Source organism: Mustelus asterias, chromosome 14 (assembly GCF_964213995.1).
Source record: "Mustelus asterias chromosome 14, sMusAst1.hap1.1, whole genome shotgun sequence".
NCBI lineage: Eukaryota > Metazoa > Chordata > Chondrichthyes > Carcharhiniformes > Triakidae > Mustelus > Mustelus asterias.
In genome coordinates this window covers 74829022-74848424 of record NC_135814.1, presented here as the reverse complement: position 1 = coordinate 74848424, position 19403 = coordinate 74829022, and the positions used below count along the sequence as shown (strand labels likewise).

Below are 19403 nucleotides of genomic sequence, written 5' to 3'. Positions count from 1 at the left end.
AAACTTCTATCATCCTTTGTGCTTAATTTCACTCCTGAAAGGTCTGGTTCTAATTGTTAGTCTATGCACACCACCACCTCTTCCTCGACTCACCAACCAGCAGAAATTATTTCTGTCCATCTATTCCTCCCTATATGTTGAAAACTGATCAAGTCACCTCTTATTCTTCGAAATTCCAGACAATTCAGTCATGATTTGTGTAATCGCTCCTTGTAATTTAACTCACGGGGTGGAATGTTACGGACTTGTCCCAGAACTTTAAAATCCCGTCCCGTGGTCCCACTGCCCCCTTCCTTTAATACCTGTGATGACATATCAATATCCCCTACAATAGGATTGGTCCTAGGTTGCCAAAGCCAACAAATTTAAATGTAATAGGTTCTTGGTATCTAAGTGCCTAATTCAAATTGATTGGCTGAATTCAAAAAAATTCAAAAGCCTGTTGCCTTGGTTACACTGCTGCTTGGCCTTTTGATACAAATGTTTCACTTTGGATGCTCTATGTGCTTGCATTTTTTAAACTTTCTAAGCACAGAAAAAGCACCACCTTTGAAAGGAACCATGCAATGTTTTTTCCCCAGCATTTTACAATTTTACAAACACCAATCTGCAATAACTCTACTCAGCTTTGCAACAATACCATAACTATCTTGCAGCTGTGTCTCGATAATGGCTACCATGTCATGCCCTCCACGTTTTAACCTATAAGAATATTGAGGTCACCTGATTTTTGCCAATATATTAACATTATTTTGATACCAGCTGATATAACAACTGGACAAGTCAGATCCCAGGATGGAACCTAGCTCAATAGATCCTAACTAGAGGGTGGCTACTGAATAGTCACAGAAGTCAGTTGATTAACTTTAAATAATAAACATTTATTAAACAAGAAAAGATATGTTACACTACGCCTTCACTTCAACTATACTTTTGCAGATAAATACAGATATAGGATAACACAAATTACAAAGTCTATCTTATATTCTTAGGGTTCACAGTATGTACAGTCCACATAAACCAACAGGCAACCTCTGATCGGACACACCACATTTTGAAACCAAGTGACAAATGTCACCCAAAGCAGCTTCTCTGAATTTCCAAAACTCTTTCCTTCCTCCCCCCCCCCCCCCCCCCCCCCCCCCCCCAACCCTTGTCAAACCATGAGCCAACTAATCTCAGAAGCTCTTTCTTCTGGGTTCAATCTCTCCTCAGTTTGGACATTATCTGATTCAAATGACAGGCTAGCTTTGTTGAGAAGTCCTTTTTTGGGTCTTATAATTCAAGATGGGGTTTTTTTCAATTCAGAAATTGTTGGATGATAAACTCTCTTCATAGATGTAAGCTCCTTTTGATACAATGGTTGTTTTTTTTGTCAGATGGTTTAGTTTAGAGCATATGAGGAGCAATAATCATAGTTATATATTACATGCCAAATGGTGGAATAATAATGAAACACCTATGATTTCTACTTCAGCTGTCATTGGAGATTTAATGAAACTGCAGCTGATTAAAGGTCATCTGATTGTTGCTCCTTATCCCTTGAATCAGCTTCGATGGGGTATTTGCACCAATCCCATGAGGGATTCAGTGTGGTCCAGCTGCAGATCCCAATGCCAATTCCTTTCCATGGCCACACTTTCTAGAATGCAACTTTCCCAGGTAGATAATCAGCCCTTCTATCTGCCAAGAAATTGGCATGTAGAAGATTAGAGACAGTGATCTCAGCAGCAGTAAAGGGAGCCATAGTTAATACTAAGAATGGAAAGGAGTACTTACTTTTCTGTTTGCAAATTGCAAAGTTAATGCACAAGAACAGACCCCAAATTCATGAAGGTATTAGGAACAGGAGTGATCTTTCAGCTCTTCATCCCTGTTCTGACCTTTTCGGTATCTCAACTCCAGTTACCTGGCACCGTTTGGTGAACAAAAATCTATTGCAAGTTTTAAATGAGCTAATATCTACACCCTCTGGGAGCTGAGAGTAATAGACTTCCACCACCCTTTTGTGGAAAAACTTAAATCTTGCCAGTTTAGAACATTCTGTGCTTTAAATTGTTGCACTCTGGCGTGTTAGTGTTCAATATATTGGCAGAGTTTATCAACTCTTAGCTCATTCCTCAGTAAATATGTAAATCATTTTAGACGGTAAACAGACCTGAACGTTGATAAAACTTCATACAGCATTTGTTCTGAAAGGTTGGACTGTTTGGAATAATAGACTATTTATTTGTTTGGGGCAAGGTTTCTTCAGTTACTAAATATGTATACTTCACAGCAGCCATATTCCTTCAGCCAGCATGGTAATGTATTCTAAACAAAACATGAACATGTCATTTCAAAGAAAACATTGGTTTAAATATAATCATGAGTTTGTTAAACGCAATTTAATTTGCTGATATTAATTCTCATTCTACACTGTTCCCCATTCACAAACTACAAGTAATCTTTGAAATTAGCAAGCACTTCAAAAAATTTTGAGAACTCATTAGAACATACTTCTCCTTTAAGAAAAAGTCTTCTTGCGCACTTTCCCAAATCTGTGCCAGCTTTTTCTGAGTCATCCTTCTTATTGTATTTTCTTTCTCAAACTAATCAATTTCAAGCTTCACCTCAACTCCCTTTGAACACTTTCATCAAATATATCCTCTCACCTTTCCCAACAGAGAAACTATCTTAAGCACATAACCACACCCTCAACGTCACCACTCCCATGGCCTCTAATGCAGTGTCCTGATCACCGACAAGGCCATCTCTGATTGCTTCATTATATTGCTCAGCACCCACGTCACCTTGCCCTCTTTCAGCATCACTTACTTAATCTACCCTGGAAAAGAAATCAAAAGAAAGGTATTTAATCATGTGTACAGTTCAGCTTGTATTAATTTATGACAATACCCCGTATTGGCAGAATTTATCAACCCTTAGCTCATTCCACAGTAAATATATTGTTCTGAGGTAGCCTTTGGAAACCTACACTCATAGATAAATTGTCCAAACATTGGCCACCTTAGGCACAAACTGTAAAATACTCTCAGCAAGGGGACATCATGCCATCTGTGAACTTAAGCCAATGATGGTACTTGAGCCAGAGCTACCCATTATGTAGTGTATTCACATACACTGACAAACTGCAGCTCCAACAGCAAACACTGTAGTGAGACCACAAGACCCTAAGAAATAGGAACAGGAGTAGACCATTTGACCCCTCGAGCCTACTTCACCATTCAATAGGATCATGGCTGATCCAACGTTCCTTATATCCACCTTCCTGCCTTTTCCGGTCACCCTTGATTACCTTATTGATCAAAAATCTATTAATCTCAGTCTTAAATGTACACAATGTCTCTGCCCTCACAGCTCTCTGCGATGAGGAGGTCCAAAGACTCTCAGCCCTCTGAGTGGGGTGGCACAGTGGCATAATGATTAGCACTGCTGCCTCTCAGTGCCATGGACCCGGGTTTGATTCCCAGCTTGGATCACTGTCTGGCTGTGTCTGCTTATTCTCCCTGTGTCTGTATGTGTTTCCTCCGGGTGCTCCAGTTTCCTCCCACAATCAAAAAGATGTCTGGTTAGGTGGTTTGACCATGCTAAATTCTTCTTCAGTGTACCCGAACAGGCGATGGAGTGTGGCGACTAGGGGATTTTCACAGTAACCTCATTGCAGTGTTAATGTAAGCCTACTTGTGACACTAATAAATACATTTAAACTTAAATTCCTCCTCATTCAGTCTTAAATTAGCACCCCTTTATTCTAAGACTATGCCTTCTAGTCCTCTCAGCATTTACCCTGTCAAGCCTTTTAAGAATCCAATATGTTTCAATGAGATCATCTCTCATTCTTCTTAATTTCAATGAGAAGAGTACCAACCTGTTTTCCTCATAAGATTGTTCCTCCATAGTGGGGATCATTCTAGTAAACCTTCTCTGAACTGCCTCCAATGAAATATCTTTCCACAGATAAGGAGACCAAAATTTTTTATTTTTTACTCATTTGTGGGACACGGGTATCACTGGCTGGCCAAAATTTATTGCCCATTCCTAGTTGTCCAAGGGCTGTTGAGAGTCAACCACATTGCTGTGGCCCTGGAGTCACATATAGGCCAGACCAGGTAAGGACGGCAGATTTTCTTCCCCTCAGGAACTGTACTCCAGATGTACCAGTACCTTATACAGTTGCAGCAAGACTTCTCTGCTCTTATACTCTAACCCCTTTGAAATAAGGGTCAACATGCCTTCCTGATTACCTGCTGCACCTGTGTGCTAGCTTTGTGTTTCATGCACAAGTACTCCCAAGTCCTTTTGCATTGCAGCTTTCTGCAATTTTTCTCCATTTAAATAAGGCTCTGTTCTTTTGTTCTCGCTTCCAAAATGAACAAGTTCACATTTCCCCACATTATCTTCCATTTGCCAACTTTTTGCCCACTTACTTAACTTATCAATATCTCTTTGTGAACTGTCACAACTCTTGCAACTTGTCTTTCCACCTGCCTTTTTATTTCAAATGTTTGAAGACCCTGATAGTCTAAATAGGATAGATTTGGATAAAGAATATATTTATTTTGAGAATTTTAATGACTGCAGATTTGTCTTTGTCACTGTTGACAGCTGATAGACAATCTCTCTGTGGGAGGGGAGGTGAAAAGGGATTTTTTGAAGTGATCTGAGTTCTCACTATGTCACAATGACATCTGGCAGAGGGCCCATCAGTATAAAGCTTTGCATTACTGCAAGGCCAATAAAACACACTTTTTACCCGGATCGTAAACAAGTAAGCAAAGGATACAGATCACTCACAAAATTAAAAATTAGTCTCTACTTATACAGTGATGTTTTCTCTTCCTTACCATTGTGTTGACAGTCCCAGAGGTAAGCAAATATCATCAAGCAATTTTTTTATTCATTCATCAATTATTCTGAAAACTACTGGAGAATCCCACTCCAACCTTGTACTTAGAAACTGAAGCACTTCAAGAGTGTCAGCCGTGGCTCAGTGATTGCACCCTCTCATCTGAGTCACAAAATTACTGGCTTGAGTCCCACTCGAGACTTAGCGCATATTCTAGGCAGAAACTTCAGATCAGGACCATTCGAGTGCTACACTGTTGAAGGTGTTGTTCTTCAACGTCCATAATTAGCCATAATTCATGAAGCCATAGGCATGTTCTCTGCGATTCTGTGTGTCAATGTCATTCTTCCTGCCATTCCAGTTCAACCATCCATCCAGTTGTTCTCCAACCTGGCCAGTTCTTTCCTGATGTTCCACTTTCTATTATCTCCAGCATTTGGCTCTCATCCACCTTTTCCACTGATCATACTTTATCAATCTTCTTCACTTCGGCCAAAAACCCTGGAGATGCTGGGACTCTAATTTTCCTGCAGCTCTTCATTCCGTCCAGCTGACTTTAAGGACCCTTTGCCAAAAGCTGTAATCCTCTTCTCATCAGCCTGATTGGGGGTCCAATTCATACACCCGTTCAGTGCAGTGCTCCAAACCTGGGAATTTGCAAGTTGCTTTTTCAATTGCAAAGGTTCTTTTAATGGAAGGTTAAACTGGGCCACTCAGGCGAACATAAATAATTCTGTGGCACTATTTCTGGTGAGAGCAGAGGAGTCCTTCCCTTTGCCCAGGCCACTATTTATCACCAACTAACATTCCTGAAACAGCTGAGCTAGTTATTTGTTTCATTGGGAACTTTCTATGCACAAACTGGCTGCCATGTTTCCTATGTTGAGCAGTGACTACAATTCAGGAGTACTAAATTGTCTATAGTCCTTTGGAAAGTCATGAGGGTGTAAAAAACACTAAATAAATGTAAGGACTTGGGTATCTTTTTTCCTTCGCCGATGGTTTCTTGCCAGAAGTTGCTGTTTTCTTCTTTTGGGCTTGCTGCTGCTATTGCCATTACTTTAACAGTTACATTTTCAGGTAGGTGGAAAATTCAAGGAGCTGACTGAAAGTAACTTTGCAGTGTTATTTTAGTAACTTAATTGGTCACTTTGTGCTATTTGCCAGCTCAGGGCCGGGATTTCCCATTAACCAGTTGAGAATTGCTAGATCTAAAATAAAACACAATTTGATTGAGTCTTGCTAAAAAGAGAGACTTGTTGCCAAAGCTTTTTGTCTTACAATCCTCAGGACAAATGTAAGACAACCAAATTTCAAGTGGTCACGATACTTTATACCACAGAAGAAGAGAGTGCTGATTGGTTGGCAAGTTAACTCTGGCCAAGGCATGACATGGAGAAAGCATCGGGGAACTAAAGTCTTTCCACACTCTCGGGTAATTCAAAAAAGCACTGTTGGATCTTGCTGTTTTCTGCAAAACCCACTCAATTCTATGATCGTCCCGGAAACAAACGGTAACCCCCACATTAGTTTCTGTACTGCGAACCATCTTCTTAAAATCCATCCTCACCATCACAATAAATATGAGGAGCTAAGGATTTCTCTGTCATTAACATTGAGATTATCCAATTGGTTGAAAAAGCCTTTGACATGTTGTTTTTGCTTGCATTGAATGGGGCCCTCTGTATGAATTTATGTCGCTTCTAACAAGCGTAAATGAGCCATGCTACGTACTTGACAGATTACTTTAAATTGGTTGAGTGTAGCTATTTGTGTGTTCACGTTCAGCTGCACTACCAACCAATTTAAGATAATCAGTCAGTTTGCAACTTGGCTCATTTACGTTTGCCAGAAGCAATGTACATTCGTACAAAGGGATCTGTTCTCTGCAAACAAGATCAAGCCCTGTGCCTTTTTTGAATTACATGGGAGCTTATGGAGCCAATATTTCCCTGTTGCTTTTTCCATAGCAACATCTTGGCCATTCAGAATCGACCTGCTAACCAATCAGCACCTCTTTTCTCCTGTGGTATAAATTCTTGTGACCATTTGCAATCTGACATTTGTGTCTTTGCCTTGGTGAATGCAAGATGAAAAGCTTCAGCATCATGTCTCTCTCTTCAGCAATATTCAAGTTCTGTACTACAAAATGACTGCATGATTCGATTGCTCGATTTTCTGCTGCTTACTGATTCATCATTGGAGATTCTTAAAAATCAAAGTGCCTTTAATAAACTTATTTTGATTAGCTAATTGCTAATTTTTGCTCTTTGTATTTAAGATGCCTAACAAATACACATCCGATCCAGTATTTTTAAATAGCTGGATAGATGGGTTGTCTAATTTTGGATACATTTTGCAATGTCACAATGATAAATAAATCTAATGTTGTCATGAACGCTGTTATGTTTCTTCATTGAAAGTGATGTCTTATTTTTAAACAAATGGTTTTCCAAAAGTTGCAAATATCAGCCAAGTATGTGTATAGCTGCCCTGAACATGTTTTAGTATTTAACTATATTTGGTTTTGATTATCTATCTTCCTGGGGTTCATTTGGAGAAAACCAGCTTGTTGGGGTAACCAGTTTCAGAGCTAACAAAACTCTGTTGATCGGTAAATTTAGTCCTTACTATTTTTTTCCTTTAGCCACTGTACCATATGACTTCCCATCTTCGGTGATTTGAACCTTCATCTCCCCCCATCATGCTCTCTTCTGAATTCACTGCCCTCTTATCCTCACTTAATCTCTCTCTCTCCATGTAAACTCTATAATTCATTGTCACCCTCTTGACCTTGCTATTTCACATGGCCTTGCTACTCCCATCAGATCTCAGTCACTTCCTTTTATCACACTCCACCCACAACTCTCTTTCACCTCCTAACCTTATTTCCTTCTGTGTGCATCTTTGGAAAATCTATTCTTCTATTTTCTTACAACAGCACTTTCAAAATCCTAAGCCTTTGGTCCTCCATTCACCACAACATTTTGACAAATACTGATTGAGTCAACCATACCATCACCACTACCTTTGCCATAGTCGCTATTAAAACCATTACCCTCTCTCACCCTGGTCATTTCCCCAGATACAGCCCTCATCTCCAATCTCATAACTCCAAAGGACATAGAATTGAACAGATATAGTGGACAGCTAGTTTAACCATTCAACTGCTAGATCTGACTGGACTACCAAAAAGCACTGTTGGATCTTGCTGTTTTCTGCAAAATCTACGCAATTCCATGATCGTCCCGGAAACAAAGGTAACCCCCACATTATTTTCTGTACTGTGAACCATCATCTTAAAATCCATCCTCACCATCACAATAAGTGTGATTTCTCTATCATTAACATTGAGATTATCCAATTGGTTGCCTCTTGTCACTTCCCTCCCTTCCACTAGCCACCAACCCACATGTTTTCTGAAGATCCCCATTAGACCTAATCTTAGGTATTCATCTGGTTTATTTTCAAACTCCCCTCATGCCCTGCCTGAGCTAATCTTGTCCATGAGATCCACCTCCTGCTCCCTTGACCCCATTCAGTATCCCTTCCTGGTCTCCATGCTAGCTGATGTTGTTGATGGTACTTCAGATACTGTTCCTCTCTCCTTCAAAACCGCTATCATTAACCCACTCCTTAAAAGCCAACTCTTGACTCCTGTCTCTGCAAACTACTGCCCAATTTCCACCCCCTTGCTCCTCTACAAAATCCTTTTACATGTTACTGCTGCCTTCCAAATCCATGTCCATCTTTCCCAAAACTCCATGTTTGAATCCCTCCAATCAGGTTTCTACTCCTGAAACAGTACTGAAATGGCTCTTGTCAAAGTGTCAAATGACATACTGTTTGACTGAGACAAAGATGAGCACATCATCCTCCTACAATACTGTTGTCCAGCTGGATGGGACTGTACTCACCTTATTTCATACTTGCCTATCTAATTGGAGCCAGAATTCACCTGCAAAGGCTTCTCTTACTGCTTCTGTACTTTTACCTCTGGTGTCCCTAAGGATCTATATTTGACTTTGACTTCCTTGGCCCCCTCCTATTTCTCATCTGCATGCTATCCCTTGGTGATATCATTAAAAATGCAGTTAGTTTCCACGTGTACATGGCCAATACTCAGCTCTACCTCTCCATTACCTCTCGAGTCCTCCTGTCCTGATAAATTAATAAACTGCTTATCTGACATCCAGTTTTGAATGAGTAGACATTTTCTACCGAATCCATTACCCACTACAAACTTCATTTCCTAGCTCCTGATTCTATCCCCCTCACTGGCAACTGTCTGAGGCTCAGCCAGACTCTTCAAAACCTTGGTGTCAGATTTGGTCCAAGCTGAGCTTCTGATTACATAACTGCCTCATTATCAGGACTGCTCACTTCCACCTCTAATGTTGCCCGAATCCACCCCTGCCTCATCTCATCTGCTACTGAAGCCCTCACCCATACTTTTGTTATCTCAAGCCTTGAGTACTCCAAAGCACTCCTGGATAACATCCCATATTCTATCCTCTGTAAACTTGAGATTATCCAAAATTCTGCTGCTCCTGTCCTAACTCGTACTAAGTCCTGTTCACCCATCATCCCATTGCTCACTAACCTAAGCAATTTTCAAATTAAGGGACATCTCAATTTTAAAACACTCATTCCTTTTTAAAGTTCTGGAAGGACTATCTTTGCCAATCTGTGTGTTAACCTCCTCCAGCCCAACAACCCTCCACGGGCAGCACGGTAGCACAGTGGTTAGCACTGCTGCTTCACAGCTCCAGGGTCCCGGGTTCGATTCCCGGCTCGGGTCACTGTCTGTGTGGAGTTTGCACATTCTCCTCGTGTCTGCGTGGGTTTCCTCCGGGGTGCTCCGGTTTCCTCCCACAGTCCAAAGATGTGCGGGTTAGGTTGATTGGCCAGGTTAAAAAAATTGCCCCTTAGAGTCCTGAGATGCGTAGGTTAGAGGGATTAGCGGGTAAATATGTGGGGATAGGGCCTGGGTGGGATTGTGGTCGGTGCAGACTCGATGGGCCGAATGGCCTCCTTCTGCACTGTAGGGTTTCTATGACTTCTATGAAGATATTTGCGCTCATCTAATTCTGTCCTATTGAGCATCACCAATTTTAATTGCTCCACCATTGGTGGCCGTACCTTCAACACCTGGGCTCTCCACTCTGGAACTTGCTCCCTAAACCCCTCCAGCTTTTCCTGTACCACTTTTTCCTCCTTAAAACCTACTTTGACCAAGCTTTTGGCCTTCTGACTTAGTATCACCTTATATGCCTTGGTGTCAAATTTTCTTCCATAATTCTCCTGTGAAAGAACCTCTGGATGTTTTATTACGTGGTTGGTAGGAGTTTTAAATCATGACCAAACAAGTATCTCATTGACTGTGATAATGAAAGCAAAATACTGTGGATGCTGGAGATCTGAAATAAAAGCAGAAAATACTGGAAAATCTCAGCAGGTCTGACAGCAACTTGAAGTTTTGAAGAAGAGTCACATTAGACTTGAAACATTAACTCTGTTTCTCTCTCCACAGTTGCTGCCAGACCTGCCGAATTTTTCCAGCACTTCCTATTTCATCAACCCTGTTCTGGCTATCTGAAATTGATTACTTAGCCATTCAATGAAGCTGTGTATATGGGGGCAATGGGACAATGTGTGTTCATGTATAAATGAGGCTTTTGTGTTCAATATGATCCTGAATAAGCTTACAAAATGAATCGTTGCATTTTTTCAGCTGATCAGATTCCATGGCATATACCTGCCCATGTATGTTGTTGCAAACATTCTACTGGCATTTGGAAGACAATTAATGCATCTTTATTCTGAAGGTAACAAATAAGTACATATCTATAATGTTTTTTAAGTAGTCAATTTATATGCAAACAAAACAGTCACCTGATGCTGCACATAATATAATGTTTCATCAATGTGTTGCCATACCCAGGGGTTCGCTTTGCCACATTTGCTTTGCAGAGTCTCAATTGTACTATCTTCTCAATATGGTTTCCAGCCATTCCTTAAACTAATCTAGTGTTCTGACCACTGACATTTCCTAACGGCCCATTTCGGCTGTTGAAAAGTTTACAGGACGGGTTTGGATAGACATCAACAGTAGAAATTCATAGTTAACCAGGCTTTTTTTCTCTTGAAAGAGGGCGAAGGAATGGATGGAATCTCAAATGTGTACCTTGGCTTACCATTAGGTAGTATGCAAGGGTGTGCCGTTAGTGGATGGTCTAAAAACAACCTGCCCATTTCTCCATTATGGATACTGGAATGACATAGCCTGGGAAGTACATGAGAGGGAAGTATAGATAGAGATGGCGTGTTCTGTTCACTTTAGTGATAGAACAATTAATTCTGAAGCAGAATTCTGATGCTTAAGTCCGTAAATCACCTCTGCATCTGTCTCAGTTGTTTCCAGGCAACTGACTAGAAGCCAGAGCACTAGCAAGCCCCATTATCCAAAAGCACACTGATCAGATAGTTTCTATCCTCAGAGAATGGAGGGAACTACGGTGGCTGGGGGAGGAGTATTTGAAGGAAGAGCGTACACGTTTCAAAAGCATAATCATGGCATTAAATTCGTCAGTTGCAAGGAACTTGTATTCAAACTGCAATTACCTTTCAAACAGTTCAGCTTCTAGTCTGGGTTGCTTTCTTTATTACTTGAACGGTTAATTCAATATGGCCTTGGGCAAGAGGGACGTTCCAGTTCAAGTAAGGAAAAATAGTGTGCATTCTATCTGAATGGTGTCTCCTAATGGTCAACCACAGGGATGCTAATATGGCCTGAGGTAAATCTACAGATCACGTTATCCAGCTGTCCTGGGAGAGAGTTCACACCGAGTCCCAGTATAAGGCTGACAAATGGGAAAATCATATGAAAAATATAGGTTTGAGTGAGACATTCATGCTTGTCTGGACTGACTGGCCTGAGTGTATATTCTATGTAATATACATGGCAAGTGAAATTCCTAACTCACAGACCACAATCAGTAAGGATGGGCAACAACACCTCCTCCACGATAATCCTCAACACCGGTGCCCCATAAGGCTGTGTTCTCAGCCCGCTACTATACTCCTTATACATTTATGACTGTGCGGCCAAATTCTCCTCCAATTCGATTTTCAAGTTTGCTGACGACACCACTGTAGTGGGTCAGAACTCAAACAATGACGAGACAGAGTACAGGAATGAGAGAGAATCTGGTGAACTGGTGCGGCAACAATAATCTCTCCCTCTATGTCAACAAAACAAAGGAGATTGTCATCGACTTCAGGAAACTTAAAGGAGAACATGCCCCTGTCTACATCAATGGGGACGAAGTAGAAAGGGTCGAGAGCTTCAAGTTTTTACGTATCCAGATCACCAACAACCTGTTCTGGTCCCCCCATGCTGACGCTATAGTTAAGAAAGCCCACCAGCGCCTCTACTTTCTGAGAAGACTAAGGAAATTTGGCATGTCAGCTATGACTCTCTCCAACTTTTACAGATGCACCATAGAAAGCATTCTTTCTGGTTGTATCACAGCTTGGTATGGCTCCTGCTCTGCCCAAGACCACAAGAAACTACAAAAGGTCGTGAATGTAGCCCAATCCATCACGCAAACCAGTCTCCCATCCATTGACTCTGTCTACACTTCCCACTGCCTCGGCAAAGCAGCCAGCATAATTAAGGATCCCACACACCCCGGACATTCTCTCTTCCACCTTCTTCCTTCGGGAAAAAGATACGGACGTCTGAGGTCACGTACCAACCAACTCAAGAACAGCTTCTTCCCTGCTGCTGTCAGACTTTTGAACGGACTTAACTTGCATTAAGTTGATCTTTCTCTATACCCTAGCTATGACTGTGTTGTGGGAAATTTACCACTTCGGAGTCAGACTTGGAGGTTTCAACTATACAGTTTTATTTCGGACAAAGCTTTGGGAGAAAGCACTGGTACTCCGCAGTACTTGGCAGCTACCTTCTCAACTACACAATGGTAGTTGATCATTTTTATACCTTTTAGACAATAGGCAGTGCGGATATTAGCTGTTAACACATCGTTACAAGCAGACAGGTACGGACATGGACAGTTAACATATCATTGTTCATAGAATGGATACATTTATGCAGTTATGTCCTCTATCAATGACTGGTTTCGATCTGTACATTCAGTGGCTGACCTTGTTACATTTATGTATTTATGTCCCCATCTGTGGCTGACGTTATTATCAGACTCATTGTTCTGGGTCTGCTCTTATCTAAAGTACCTCAAGCTCTGACCAGCTTCCTGCAGCAATTCAGATACTGCAGGTTTTAACTTTTTGTGTAACTGTCTGTGCTAAAAGTCAGTGCCTTTTAATGTCTCTTCCCAGGTAACCATTTTGTGTGCCAGGTAACCATTTTGTGTCCATCACTTTAATTCTACCATAACAACGGTAACACTACATTCTGCACTCTCTCGTTTCCTTTGCTATGAACGGTATGTTTTGTTTGGATAGCGCGCAAGAAACAATACTTTTCACTGTATGTTAATACATGTGACAATAATTAATCAAATCAAAAAAAATGACACTTCTCTATTTTTAATGATACAAAGAACAGTACAGCAGAGGAACAAGCCCTTAAGCCCTCCAAGTCTGCGCCAATCACGTTTACCTATTTAAACCAACTGCTTACATCCCTCTGTTCCCCGTTTGTTCATATGCCTATCAAGATAAGTCTTAAATATGGCGAACGTAACTGCCTCAACCACCTCACTTGGCAGGGCATTCCAGGCCCCCACCACCTTCTGTGTAAAAAAAAAAAACTTCCCCCGCACATCTTCACTGAACCTTTCCCCCTTTATCTTGAACTTGTGCTCCCTTGTAGAACATAGAACAGTACAGCACAGAACAGGCCCTTCGGCCCACGATGTTGTGCCGAGCTTTATCTGAAACCAAGATCAAGCTATCCCACTCCCTATCACCCTGGTGTGCTCGATGTGCCTATCCAATAACCGCTTAAATGTTCCTAAATGTCTGACTCCACTATCGCTGCAGGCAGTCCATTCCACACCCCAACCACTCTCTGCGTAAAGAACCTACCTCTGATATCCTTCCTATATCTCCCACCACGAACCCTATAGTTATGCCCCCTTGTAATACCTCCATCCACCCGAGGAAATAGTCTTTGAACGTTCACTCTATCTATCCCCTTCATCATTTTATAAACCTCTATTAAGTCTCCCCTCAGCCTCCTCCGCTCCAGAGAGAACAGCCCTAGCTCCCTCAACCTTTCCTCATAAGACCTACCCTCCAAACCAGGCAGCATCCTGGTAACTCTCCTCTGCACTCTTTCCAGCGCTTCCACATCCTTCTTATAGTGAGGTGACCAGAACTGCACACAATATTCCAAATGTGGTCTCACCAAGGTCCTGTACAGTTGCAGCATAACCCCACGGCTCTTAAACTCCAACTCCTTGTTAATAAAAGCTAACACACTATAGGCCTTCTTCACAGCTCTATCCACTTGAGTGGCAACCTTTAGAGATCTGTGGGTATGGACCCCAAGATCTCTCTGTTCCTCCACTGTCTTCAGAACCCTACCTTTGACCCTGTAATCCACATTTAAATTAGTCCTACCAAAATGAATCACCTCACATTTATCAGGGTTAAACTCCATTTGCCATTTTTCAGCCCAGCTTTGCATCCTATCTATGTCTCTTTGCAGCCTACAACAGCCCTCCACCTCATCCACTACTCCACCAATCTTGGTGTCATCAGCAAATTTACTGATCCACCCTTCAGCCCCCTCCTCTAAGTCATTAATAAAAATCACAAAGAGCAGAGGACCAAGCACTGATCCCTGTGGCACTCCGCTAGCAACCTGCCTCCAATCCGAAAATTTTCCATCCACCACCACCCTCTGTCTTCGATCAGATAGCCAGTTACCTATCCAATCAGCCAACTTTCCCTCTATCCCACACCTCCTTACTTTCATCATAAGCCGACCATGGGGGACCTTATCAAACGCCTTGCTAAAATCCATGTATATGACATCAACTGCCCTACCTTCATCAACACACTTAGTTACCTCCTCAAAAAATTCAATCAAATTTGTGAGGCACGACTTGCCCTTCACGAATCCGTGCTGACTATCCCAGATTAATCCGCATCTTTCTAAATGGTCGTAAATCCCATCCCTAAGGACCTTTTCCATCAATTTACCAACCACTGAAGTAAGACTAACCGGTCTATAATTACCAGGGTCATTTCTATTCCCTTTCTTAAACAGAGGAACAACATTTGCCACTCTCCAGTCCTCTGGCACCATCCCCGTGGGCAGTGAGGACCCAAAGATCAAAGGCTCTGCAATCTCATCCCTTGCCTCCCAAAGAATCCTAGGATATATTTAATCAGGCCCAGGGGACTTATCGACCTTCAGTTTATTCAAAACTGCCAGTACATCCTCCCTCCAAACATCTATTTCCTCCAGCCTATTAGCCTTCTCTTCCTCAAAAACATGGCCCCTCTCCTTGGTGAACATTGAAGAAAAATATTCATTCATCACCTCGCCTATCTCTACTGACTCCATACACAAGTTCCCACTACTGTCCTTGACCGGCCCTAACCTCACCCTGGTCATTCTTTTATTTCTCACAAGAGTAAAAAGCCTTGGGGTTTTCCTGGATCCGACCCGCCAAGGACTTCTCATGTGCCCACCTAGCTCTCCTAAGCCTCTTTTTCAGCTCATTCCTTGCTAACTTGTAACCCTCAATCGAGCCATCTGAACCTTGTTTCCTCATCCCTACATAAGCTTCCCTCTTCGTTTTCACAAGACATTCCACCTCTTTTGTGAACCATGGTTCCCTCACTCGGCCATTTTCTCCCTGCCTGACAGGGACATACCTATCAAGGACACCCAGTATTTGTTCCTTGAAAAAGTTCCACTTTTCATTAGTGCCTTTCCCTGACAGTTTCTGTTCCCATCTTATGCCCCCTAATTCTTGCCTAATCGCATCATAATTACCCCTCCCCCAATTGTAAACCTTGCCCTGCCGTACGGCCCTATCCCTCTCCATTGCAATAACAAAAGACACCGAATTGTGGTCACTATCTCCAAAGTGCTCTCCCACAACTAAATCTAACTCTTGGCCCGGTTCATTTCCCAGTACCAAATCCAATGTGGCCTCACCTCTTGGCCTATCCACATATTGTGTCAGGAAACCCTCCTGCACACACTGCACAAAAACTGCCCCATCCGAAGTATTTGACCTACAAAGGTTCCAATCAATATTTGGAAAGTTAAAGTCCCCCATGACAACTACCCTGTGACCCCCACACACATCCATAATCTGCTTAGCAATTTCTTCCTCCACATCTCTATTGCTATTTGGGGGCCTATAGTAAACTCCTAACAACGTGACCACTCCTTTCCTATTTCTAACCTCAGCCCATATTACCTCAGTGTGCAGATCCCCCTCTAAGTGCCTTTCCGCAGCCGTTAAACTATCCTTGATTAACAATGCTACTTCTCCACCTCTTTTTCCAGCTTCCCTACACTTACTGAAACATCTATACCCTGGAACGTCCAACAACCATTCCTGCCCTTGTTCTACCCACGTCTCCGTAATGGCTACAACATCGTAGTCCCAAGTACCAATCCACGCCCCAAGTTCATCTACCTTGTTCCGGATGCTCCTTGCATTGAAGTAGACACACTTCAACCCACCTTCCTGTCTACCGTTACCCACCCTTGACCTTGATACCTTCCCCAATACCTCACCACCCTCAACACTGACTTCTGGACTACAACTCCTTTTCCCACTCCCCTGACAAATTAGTTTAAACCCCCCTGAAGAGCCATATCAAATTTCCCTCCCAGGATATTGGTGCCCCTCTGGTTCAGGTGCACCCCGTCCTGTTTGTACAGGTCCCACCTTCCCCAGAATGTGTTCCAATTATCCACGTATCTGAAACCCTCCCTCCTACACCATCCCTGCAACCACATGTTTAACTGCACTCTCTCCCTGTTCCTCAACTCGCTATCACGTGGCACCGGCAACGTACCAGAGATGACCACATGTTTTGTCTTGGCTCTCAGCTTCCATCCCAGCTCCCGAAATTCCTGTTTTAAATCCCCGTCCCTTCTCTTACCTATGTCGTTGGTACCAATGTGTACCACGACTTGTGACTGTTTCCCCTCCCCCTTAAGAATCCGGAAAACACGGTCCGAGACGTCACGGACCCTGGCATCCGGTAGGCAACATACCATCCTCGAGTCTCTTTTGCTACCACAGAACCTCCTATCTATCCCTCTAACTAATGAGTCTCCAATAACTATTTCCCTCCCGCTCTCCCCCTTACCCTCCCGAGCCACAGAGACGGACACAGTGCTGGAGATCCTGTCACTGCGCTCACCATTGGTATGTCGTCCCCCTCAACCATATCCAAAGCAGAATACTTATTGCTAAGGGGAACGACCACAGGGGATCCCTGCACTGACTGCTTCCTCGCAGCCCCCCTCACCGTCACCCATCCATTTTCATTCCTCGGAGTAACTGTATCACTAAAGCTTCTGTCTATGGCCACCTCTGCGTCCCTAATGATCCTAAGTTCATCCAACTCCAGCTCCAGTTCCCTAACACGGTTTTGGAGGAGCTGCAGATGGGTGCACTTCCCACAGGTGTAATCAGCAGGGACACTGACGGAGTCCCTCACCTCAAACATACTGCAAGAGGAACATTGCACTGCCTGCACACCCATCCCCTCTAGATAACTTGCCAGTACCAGGTAGAAACAGCAAAAATGAATTAAACTCACCCCTGCTTGCCCTTTCCCCGAAGTCCTGTGAGCCAAAGCCCTTATAGCTCACACTCTGCTTCCCACACACTCTGCTGCCCGCTGTATACTGCAGCCTACCTTTTATACTTCGCGCGCTTAAAAAAACCCTTCCCAGACTTGTAATTGTCATTTCTGCCCTGGGAAGAAGCTTCCAACTGTTCACCCTATCTATACCCCTCATAATTTTATAAACTTCTATCAGGTCGCCGCTCAGCCTCTGTCTTTCCAGGGACAACAATCCCAGTTTGTGCTAGGTTTTGGGGTAGATTTTGCCAGCTTGGACTAGATTTTGCTGAGTATAGCACTTGCCACTGATCTTGAGGAAAGCTATCCGTATAGAGGTAACAACCCCTGGCAAGGATTTCCCCTTTCCCAATGGCAGTTTAAATCGGACATCGAGTCAAGGGGATCTCCAGGTGCCAAACAGCAATTATATCAACGTATTTGGTAAGTAGCCAATCGCATTGAAGCACTTTCACAGACAGCAAACCAAGAAATTAAAGAACTGATTCTCCTTCACTTTTAATTAAAACTTTCATAGTGAAATAAATGATTATAATTGGATTAGAGGCTAAAATATGATAAACCTTAATTTTTAAGAACTATTTTCAGAGTGTGGTGAAGGTAAAGTCCAACATAATCCCAGATGAGCATAGGCTGCTCTTCCCTTTTGAGGTGATTTAACCTAAGGATCACCAAACCCCAGACAAGCAAAGAGGTTGAGAAGGCAGGGCCTTATGAATAACCTCAGCCGGTACAGTAATTGTACCCACGCTGTTGGTCTTACTCTGTATCACTAACCAGTGGTGCAGCCAAATAAGCTAAACTGACCCCCATGAAAAAGTGAGGGATTATTTTATCAAAATGGAAAAATTTGACTTTCCATAAATATAAAGTAGTTTTTCAGGGCTAGTAAGGAAGTTAAGCAGTATTTATGAACTAATACGCTGTTTACATCTCAGTCAACAAGGGGTAACCTTTTCATGGGCTTTTACAGCGAGACAAACAGCACAAAAATTAAGTTTTCATCAATTTGCTGATTAGTTGTGAATTGCAGTTTGGGGGGCCTTTAACACGCAGGAGAAACATGTTATTTTACACATTTTAGATATGTGTTCTGTTTGTAGGTCACTGTTTGGATTTCAACATTGCCTTAAATGCGGCAGCAAAACCATACAAAGTTATTCCATTTATTAACCTTGCTGTGTTTCTTTTAAGGTAAGCACTTGAAATTAATTTTTTGAGTGAATGAAAAGTATTTGGATTTTGTTTTGTGGCCTCGATTTTGTTAAAATTTCTTTGTTTCTAGCTTTGTTTCTACTTGCTACTTAAGCTTAAGGGTTATTTTTTTTTTACAGATATGACTGGTTTCAGGAGATGTGGTCTCTACTTATGCTGCCTGAAATTGACGTCCTTATTTTAAATGAACGAGGGAGCTCCTATCCAATGATAGCTATTCTCCTTTTTTTATTTGGAACAGCTATTGCCTATTGGAATGGAATATTTTTGCGTTTGTTACTTAAACAGCTTTCCTCCTTGTGGTGGATCTTTCACAGGTAAGGACTCTGTCCACTGAATGTGGGTAGTGGATGGAGCCAGAAAGGGAAACCTTTGTTTGCAGTTTTTCATACAAGACCACAAGATTATTTAAAATTAATGCTGCAGTCAGTGTGGCACTTTTCCAATATCGAGAGGGAATGAGAACTTAGTTGGGTATCACATTCCAGGAAGATGGTTCCTT

At 42.3% G+C, this 19403-nt stretch overlaps 1 protein-coding gene across 1 annotated transcript in view; it reads left to right on the top strand.

Moving 5' to 3' along the window:
• The window catches only part of pgap1 (post-GPI attachment to proteins inositol deacylase 1), a 147418-nt gene that overhangs the window by 107380 nt on the left and 20635 nt on the right, over nucleotides 1-19403 (top strand). Inside the window, exons 19-22 of the mRNA XM_078227717.1 lie at nucleotides 2749-2850; nucleotides 10584-10677; nucleotides 18790-18880; nucleotides 19021-19218. Coding sequence (XP_078083843.1) covers nucleotides 2749-2850; nucleotides 10584-10677; nucleotides 18790-18880; nucleotides 19021-19218 — 485 coding nt within the window. The remainder of the gene's footprint in view (nucleotides 1-2748; nucleotides 2851-10583; nucleotides 10678-18789; nucleotides 18881-19020; nucleotides 19219-19403) is intronic.